Source organism: Cervus canadensis, chromosome 15 (assembly GCF_019320065.1).
Source record: "Cervus canadensis isolate Bull #8, Minnesota chromosome 15, ASM1932006v1, whole genome shotgun sequence".
In the NCBI taxonomy this organism is placed as follows: Eukaryota; Metazoa; Chordata; class Mammalia; order Artiodactyla; family Cervidae; genus Cervus; species Cervus canadensis.
In genome coordinates, this window is record NC_057400.1 from 74,224,612 (window position 1) to 74,233,705 (window position 9,094).

Consider the following 9,094-nt stretch of genomic DNA (forward strand, 5'->3'; position numbering starts at 1 on the left):
GGGGCTAGGAGAGCACAAAGGGGAGGCGGTCCATTCGCACTCACACAGCTGTGTCCGTAGGCGTCGCCCAGCTCTCCTAGAGTGGCCCCAGTGGGGAAGTAGCTTGCTCTGGCTGTGCTGGGGGTGGGGAGGGGAGGCTCACCTCGCTCGTGTTGTTGGGCAGGTAGACCTTGTGGCAGATGCGGGAGACGTTCTGCTCCGCGGCCTCAACCTCCACCTGGTGCGGCGGCTGCTTCCGGGGCCCTGTCCTGGAGCGAAGTGCACGCTGCCCGGGCCACCACCACCCACCCAGGCCTGGCCCCGCACCAGCCTTTGAGCTCAGCTACGTGCCATGCACGAGGAGCTGCCCTGAGGAGGTGCCGGGCACGTGGCCCATGGGAGGCGGCAGAGGCCAGCCTGGCCTCATCCCCCAGGAGCCCTGAGGTTCTGACAGCACATGTAGGGGGAGGACCAGGCTGGGCAGGGCACCAGCGGGCAGGGTGGGTCGCGTTCTCATTTTCATATAGCCGGGCACTGGGTATGGGCCTCTTCATGACCCAGGCGGCCACTCATGGCCAGAAACCCGCCAACCCCTCCAGCCTCCCTGCAGCCCTCCTGGGCCTCACTGTGTGTCTCCTCCCCCCCGGTGGCTGGGGCCGGGCCCTGTCTCCCCAGATTGACACCACTTCAGAGAGGAAGCCGAGTCTGGCTCCTCTGGTGGGTGTGCCCACTGGAACACGATCCCGGGAGACTGGTGGGCCACACTCCCCGGCACTCCCAGAGAAATGTTCCGGGGGCACCTGGGAGTTGGCAGGCTCACCTCAGGACCCTCTGGATGCGGCGGCTGCAGTCGGGGGCCAGCACCTTCCTCCTCCGCGTGTCTATGAACTTCTGGGCGTGCGGCAGCAGCGCCTTGCCGGGTGGGAAGAGGCCGGTGCAGAGCCACAGCAGCTGCCAGCCCCGCTCCTCACTGTACCTGTGGATGGCAGCACAGGTCAGCCCAGGAGGGGCCCCTCCTGGAGGCCGAGCCCTCCAGCACTGCAGGGAGATGGGGCTCTTTGCAGGATTGTTCATGTGAGCAGAGACCTGCCTGAGGCCACGGGCGAGGAGGCCACTGCCCTGCTGTCAACACCATCAAAGCCTTCCCGCTCACAAGAAGGAGAGGGAGTGCTATCATGCCCCTTTTGTGGAGGAGAGCACTGAGGTTTAGAGAGGCCAGGTGACGAACGACACAGGGTAGGAGCGGCACGGCCCAGGGCAAGAAGTCCCAACACCGCCCCCCCCCGCCAACCCCAGTGTTACAACGAAGGCTGCCTTTACGAGGTGGGGGCTGGGGACCCCCCGGCGGGGGGCCGAGGGGGCCTGTGCCTGCTGTGCCTTCCATCCCTCCCCGCTGCCCGCAGACCTCTTGGTGTTGTGCGTCAGCTGCTTCAGGATCTGGCAATAAACCTCGTCCTGCAGGGTGGCCTCCTGGAGGGCTGATGAGAAGATCTGGTCGGTGAGCTCCAGGGAGGTCCAGGCCTGCCGAGAGGGGTAGTCACCCATGTACCTGAGGATGGGTGCGGCTGTCAAGGAAGGAAGCGCCTGTCACCACTGACCCTGAGTCTGGCCTGGAGCTGATCCCCGCCACCCTGGGGCACCTCACTGACTCCGGAGCAGCCCCTGGCCCTGAGAGGGCTGGCCCTTGGGTGGGCCGGCCGTGGGGCCCCACAGGCTTGGCGTGGGGCTGGGGCAGGCCAGCTGGGAAAGGATATCGATGAAGATCTGACAGGCGGCATCCCGCAGCTCAGCATTGGCGTGGACACGCCGGAGCAGCGGCTGCCTCAGGGGCTCGGCCGAGTGAGCCCACAGCTGCCCCCGGGTTCGAGCCAGGGGCAGCACGGCTCTGCTGATGGTCTCCTTCTCTGGGACCCTGTTGGGGATGGAGGTCAGGGTCAGGGTGTGTGCTGCTCCTGTGCCTACCCACCATGGGCCATGCACACACAGTGCAGAGAGAGCCCAGGGCTCTGGGGTGGGCCCCCACGGGGATGCGCCCACAGCACTCCACTAAGAAACAGGTTGGTTATGTCAGGGTCAGAGGGTCCCCTCCCTGCCCAGGCAGCACAGAAGGGCTGGTTGGGGTGGGGCACGGGATGAAGCAGGGTGGGCACCTAAAAAATTCATAGGAGAATTCCTCCAGGGTGTGCAGGTTCTCCTCGGGATGCTCCTCGAGGGGAGCCTCTGCGGGCCTCCCCTCCTGGGCTGCCAGCTTCCGCTTCTCTGGTGACATGGCCAGCAAGCTCTGGGGGTGGAGTGGGGCATAGGTATGAGTGTCCAGAAGGCCCCACCCACGGGCCCCTCCTGGCCAGGTGTCCTCAGAGACTAGGGAGGGGCCAGGCCACAGGGCTGGACAGGCTGGGACCTACCCCTCCTGTGTCACCTGCTGTGGAACCCAGGACCAGTGACTCAATGTTTCTGAACCTGTTTCCTTTTTCTTCAGGGGGTGCTCAGGCCCACCAGGCTCCCCTCTCCTGGGGCACTTCTCTTCAGGGCTATCTCTCACCCTGGCTCTGCTGGCCTGGCCCCCCCACCTCCTTCAGGCCTGGTCATGGAAGCGTCTGTCCCTCAGGGAAATCTTCCTGGACAGTGTAAGCCCCCATCCTAGAATTTGCTCCTGGAACAACCAGTGCTGCTTCTTGTGGCACTCTGTACCCCTGCCACCAAGTCATCATTTGTCCCAGTGCTCCTTGAGGGTGGAGATGCTACTGTGTTTGATACTGTATTGTGGTATACAGAGCACACAGTTGGCACTCAATACATGCATTTGGGAGGCCTGTCCTGTCTCCTTGGAGGGGCGGCACTGGTCTTGGGGGTTAGGGTGGAGTGGTTGTCAGGGGTAGGGAGACTTGAGCCCCCTTGGGTCAGGGTTTTTAAATGACATTGAGGCAAGACGGGTTTACCCCTAGGACGCTCCCTGGTGGGAGGGATGGAGGGACGCGCACTGATTGAGCACCTGCTGAGTGCCAGGTGACGCCCCAGCCACTCACTGCACAAGCACTTCCTGCCTCTCCCAGACGGGTGGCGGGGCTGGCAGGGCTGACATGATGCCCAGGCTTTCTGGGGAGTGGGGCCCGGGCGCCTGAGCTGGGACCCCAGGCCTGGCATCTCAGCCTCTTCCCCAGGTGCCCAGGGGTGCCCGGCTGAGGGCAGGTGAGCATGTGGGTTACCAGCAGCTGGGCTGAGGGCTTGGTGACTGTCGGGATGGCATATAGGCAGGAGGTAGGCACCAGCCCCGTCTTCTCGGTCCGGTCGTTCTGGGCCAGGGTCCAGTTCTCAGAGGCCAGCAGGCCCTGCTTCTTTGTCAGGATCAGCAAGTCCCCCTTCTTGAAGGGCAGGAGGGTGGAATCCTCTACGGTCACATGGACACACAAAGAGACAGAGAAGACAGTTTCCCCAGGGTTCAGTGGAGGCCAGAGGGCCTGCTAACATCCTGTGGGTGGTCCCCTCTGACAGGGGAGGAAACAGGGACACAGAGCAGGGGGCCCATGGCCACCCTGAGAGTGACTGGGGGTGGGATTCCCCGAGTTCAGGCACTCGGGGGGTCTGGACAGGCATAGCCGGGCAGGCAGAAGCTGGGGAGACCTGCTCAGAGGCCTGACCAGGAAGTGGCCAGGGAGCCGTGAGGCAGATGGACCAAGGGAACAGAGGACCGGCAGGCTGTTACCACGCCTGCCCAGGAGCTAAGTGACCTATCTGAGCCTGTTTCCTCAGCTATAAGATGGAGACGATCACCCCTCCCTCCTGGGGCGGTTGTGAGGATGGGATGGGCCATGGGGACAAAGCTTCTGCTGATGTTTCCAGCGCAGTTAAGACCCTGTGCACAGCCCTCCCCTGCTCCCCTACTTTCTGAAGCCTGATTTCCAGCTGTGCTGAGGGAAGCTGCGGCTGTCAACGAGACCACCAGGGCTCACACCGCCCCCATCCCCACCCACAAGCTATGTGGCCCTGGACAAGCTGCTTGCCTTCTCTGAGCCACCAGTCCTTGTCTGCAACACTGGATAAGAGGATGGCAGTGGGGATGATGTGTGCTGCATGGGCTGCTGACCTGGCTGGCTCTTCCCTTGCTTCCAGAAGAGGGACATCCCTCAGTGCCCTTCACTTTGGAGGGTTTGAGACCCCTCCTGAACGCCCTCATCTTGCCTTGCCCATGGATGACCCTGAGCACTTTGTGGTCTCTCTCCCTCTCTCTGCTCGAGTCCCTGCCCTCCGCCTGCTTTGTGACCACCAGCACCTGGCACAAACAAGCCGCCCTCCCACCGGCCACATAAGCGGCCCTTCACCGGGCCCCCTCCCCGCCTGGCTGGGCACCTGTGGCCTTCCTGTCCTGCAGGGCCATGGCGAACACGGACCTCTCCTTCAAGCCCTCCAGAAACATGGCCACCAGCTCGGCGACGGCCACGCTGCTGGGGGACCGGAACTCATATTCCTCTTCATGCAGCGTGGACAGCATCAGCCTCTGCCCACCCTGGGCCTCCCTGAGGGGGAAAGGGGGCAATGTGACCAGAGGCCTGTCCCACCCTCCCCCTGGATCAGCCCTCAACAGCCTCAGAGGGGTGACCTGCCCAAGTTACAGAGTTTGGAGTGCCAACCATTACACCATGAAGCCCTCTTACAGATGAGGAAACTCCAGTGTGTCTGGAGCCATACAGGGCCTGGGGCTGAGCATGGATCTGCCCTAGCCCCGGACTTTCTGTGTGCGTGGGCAGATGAGCCAAAGCTTAGGGTCCTGTTCTATGGGCTTCAAAGGCAGTGGTGGTGCCAAGCCTGTCTGTGGAGTCAGCTCTGGGCAGGCAAGGTGGTGGCTGGCATGCAGGGCCACCATGGGGCCACTGCAAAGAAAGTTGATGCTGAGATGGAGCACCAGCCTGGGTGAGTTTGGGTGAGCTACCCAGTCTCTGTGGGCTTCCCTGGTAGCTCAGCTGGTAAAGAATCCGCCAGCAATGCAGGAGACCCTGGTTTGATTCCTGGGTTTGGAAGATCCCCTGAAGGAGGGCATGGCCACCCACTTCAGTATTCTTGTCTGGGAAATCCCATGGACACAGGAGTCTGGTGGGCTACAGTCCATGGAGTCGCAAAGAGTCAGACACGACTGAGCAACTAAGCACCTACCCTCTGCATGCCTCTGCTTATTCATCTGCAGAGTGTGGGGGTAATGGGGGGACTTACTGGAATAGAAGAGAGCACCTAGCAAAGTCCACCTCAGTAAGTGGTCCCTGCACACACTGGGAATGACCATAATGGTCATGCCACACTAGGGTGTGTTTGAACCAAGGAGGGGCTCTGGCAGGGCACAGGCAGGCCTTCCAAAAGGGTGTGAAGGCCTTCTCAGTAGATGAAAGCTGGAGGCGGGGTGTCTGGGGCACTTCTGGCATGCAAGGTGGTCCTCACTCTCTTCCATGCCCTGCACACACAGGCCTGTCCCTTGCTCCCTCTCCCGGACTGCTGGCACCTCCATGTGAGCAGTACCCACCAGTGAGAAGAGAAGGAACCTATAAGTGAATGGAAGCCCTGAAGGCTGCAAGCTTATGTGCCTCTTTCCAGGGGAGCTGGGCTCTAGAGGAAGCTTGAGAGGGCAATCGGTGGTGTGCGGACCCATTGCTGGCCCCAGGACAGTGGATGGCGGGGCCTGAGCCAATGGCCATCATGCCACACATGTGATGCAGTGTGTGCCAGTCTCCCCCTCTCCCTGTCTCCCCTGGAGCCCCAAGGACTGAGATTGTGGGGAGACGGAGGTTTGGGGCTTTCCTTGGAGCACCCACCTGTTGGTGATCAGACTCATGACCTCGATGAAAGAGAGTTCCAGAAGCACCTTCTCCTTCTGGTCCAGGAAGTACAGCCCCTTCCAGTTAACAGCCAAGATCAGCTGAGTCTTGGGCAGTCGGGGGCCTGGCAGAAGGAAAGAGGAATGTGAAGTCGGGGCTGGTCCAGGGTGGGGGCCCACTGGCACCCTCTTACACATCAGACACCATTACCTGAGAGTGTGGTGACTTCAAAGAGCCGGGAGAAGAGCAGCGGCCACTTCAGGCAGGCAGTGTCCACCACCTGCTCCTGCACGGTCAGCGGCCTGGCCTGGTTCTGGGTGTAAGGTGCCTGCACGGAGGTTGTGATGATGAGTCACCTCCATCACTTATCCCTCAGCTAACTCCTCACCCGCTGCCCAGGGAGCTCATTTACTGGATCATTCTGTGAAGTCTCTGCCTAAAGCCAGGCCAGTGTCAGTGAGAGTCAGGTAAGGGACTCTGGTGGGCTGGGGAGGGCCCATCACTGGTGGTTCTGATCCCTTCTTTAGAATCAGAGCTCCCAGGGGCTGGAGGGCCAGGCTGCTGCTCGCTGCCTAAGCCTGGAAGACAATGAGGGGTGCGTGCAGGTGTCTGTGGGCTCTGACTGGCTCTCACCAACACTGGCCTCCTGAGGCTGCATGTTGCTCCGTGCTCAAGGCCTGCGCTGGTGTCTATGTCTGTGTGTTGTTTGTGCTGCACTCTGCCTCTCTTCTACGCATTTGGGAGGTGTCTCTCAGGGACCTTCACCTCAATCCTCATCCCCAGTCCTGTCTCACCTCCCTCCCTCCCTCACCCTTGGCTCTCTCTGACCTTCACCCTTTTCTCTTCCCATCTCCACAGATCTGTTAATATCCAACTGTAATACCACTGGCTGTAACATCCAATTGAGCTTTCCTGTTATGGTTTGTAGGATAAAATGTTATTTCTCTTGTTCCTTCTTTAAAAGGTGGTTAGGTAACATTCATATACTGGATCAGGGGATGTAAACAGACACATCCTGAGATTTGGCCCTTTGCAACACATATCAAGGATTTTAGAACATTCATGCATGCTCATTCACTTTAGTCATGTCTGACTCTTTGCGACCCTATGGACTGTAGCCTGCCAGGCTCCTCTGTCCATGGAATTTTCCCGGCAAGAATATTGGAGTGGGTTGCCATGCCCTTCTCCAGGGAATCTTCCCAACCTAGGGATTGAATTCATGTCTCTTATGTCTCCTGCATTGGCAGGTGGGTTCTTTACCACTGGCACCACCTGGGAAACCCAACATTTGTACACTCTGAAATCCCTTTTCAAGAAATTGATCCTGATAAAATAACCATCAAGCATATAAAAGTTGTATCTACAAAGAGATTCACTTCATTGTTTTAACAGTGAAAATGGAACATGACCTTAAAATTCACCAGTGAATGAATTGTAGCTCATGAATACAGTACTATTCAGCCCTTAAAAACAGATTGGTATTTAATGACACAGAAATAAGGGCCCAAACTATTAAGCGAAGTGAAGAAGCAGGTTGAAAACTGTCTAATGATGATCCCATTTTTATTTTTTAAAAAAGTGTGTTTCCTAACAATGAGAAAACAGAAAGAGAAATTAAGGAAACAATCCCATTCACCATTGCAATGAAAATAATAAGATAGTTAGGAATAAATTTACCTAAAGAAACAAAAGACCTATATATAGAAAACTATGAAACATTGATGAAAGAAATAGAAGATGACACAAATAGATGGAGAAATATACCAGGTTCATGGATTGGGAGAAGCAATATAGTGAAAATGAGTATACTACCCAAAGCAATCTACAGATTCAATGCAATCCCTATCAAGCTACCAACAGTATTTTTCACAGAACTAGAATAAATAATTTCATAATTTGTATGGAAATACAAAAAAACCTCAAATAGCTAAAGCAATCTTGAGAAAGAAGGATGGAACTAGAATAATCAACCTGCCTGACTTCAGACTATACTACAAAGCTACAGTCATCAACACAGTATGGTACTGGCACAAAGACAGAAATATAGATCAATAGAACAAATAGAAAGCCCAGAGATGAATCCACGCACCTATGGACACCTTATCTTTGACAAAGGAGGCAAGAATATACAATGGAGAAAAGACAATCTCTTTAACAAGTGATGCTGGGAAAACTGGTCAACCACCTGTAAAAGAATGAAACTAGGACACTTCTGATACCATACACAAAAATAAACTCAAAATGGATGAAAGATCTCAATTTAAGACCAGAAACTATAAAACTTCTAGAGAAAAACATAGGCAAAACACTCTCTGACATAAGTCACAGCAAGATCCTCTATGACCCACCTCCCAGAGTAATGGAAATAAAAGCAAAAATAAACAAATGGGACCTAATTAAACTCAAAAGCTTTTGCACAATGAAAGAAACTATAAGTGAGGTGAAAAGACAGCCTTCAGAATGGGAGAAAATAATAGCAAATGAAGCAAATGACAAAGAATTAATCTCAAAAGCATACAAGAAGCTCATGCAGCTCAACATCAGAAAAATAAACGACCCAATCAAAAAATGGGCCAAAGAACTAAACAGACATTTCTCCAAAGAAGACATACAAGTGGCTAACAAACACATGAAAAGATGCTCAACATCACTCATTATCAGAGAAATGCCAATCAAAACCACAGTGAGGTACCATTTCATGCCAGTCAGAATGGCTGCTATCAAAAAGTCTACAAACAATAAATGCTGGGGAGGGTGTGGAGAAAAGGGAACCTTCTTACACTGTTGGTGGGAATGCAAACTAGTACAGCCACTATGGAGAACAGTGTGGAGATTCCTTAAAAACTGGAAATAGAACTGCCATCAGTTCAGTTCAGTCACTCAGTCGTGTCCAACTCTTTGTGACCACATGAACTGCAGCACACCAGGCCTCCCTGTCCATCACCAACTCCTGGAGTTTACTCAAACTCATGCCCATCGAGTCGGTGATGCCATCCAGCCATCTCATCCTCTGTCGTCCCCTTCTCCTCCTGCCCCCATCTGTCCCAGCATCAAGGTCTTTTCCAATGAGTCAACTCTTCACATGAGGTGGCCAAAGTATTGGAGTTTCAGCTTCAACATCAGTCCTTCCAATGAACACCCAGGACTGATCTCCTTTAGGATGGACTGGTTGGATCTCCTTGCAGTCCAAGGGACTCTCAAGAGTCTTTTCCAACACCATAGTTCAAAAGCATCAATTTTTCGGCACTCAGCTTCTTCACAGTCCAACTCTCACATCCATTCATGACCACTGGAAAAACCATAGCCTTGACCAG

The 9,094-nt window shown here is 55.5% G+C and overlaps 1 protein-coding gene across 2 annotated transcripts in view; it reads right to left on the reverse strand.

Moving 5' to 3' along the window:
* MYO7B (myosin VIIB) overlaps positions 1–9,094 on the reverse strand; it is a 117,051-nt gene that overhangs the window by 11,820 nt on the left and 96,137 nt on the right. For both annotated transcript variants that reach the window (XM_043487445.1, XM_043487444.1), the window contains 9 exons: positions 5,991–6,108; positions 5,778–5,904; positions 4,327–4,493; positions 3,186–3,367; positions 2,130–2,260; positions 1,734–1,891; positions 1,385–1,538; positions 800–955; positions 143–248 (listed from right to left, as the gene is read on the reverse strand). In XM_043487445.1, the coding sequence (XP_043343380.1) occupies positions 143–248; positions 800–955; positions 1,385–1,538; positions 1,734–1,891; positions 2,130–2,260; positions 3,186–3,367; positions 4,327–4,493; positions 5,778–5,904; positions 5,991–6,108 (1,299 nt within the window). The remainder of the gene's footprint in view (positions 1–142; positions 249–799; positions 956–1,384; positions 1,539–1,733; positions 1,892–2,129; positions 2,261–3,185; positions 3,368–4,326; positions 4,494–5,777; positions 5,905–5,990; positions 6,109–9,094) is intronic.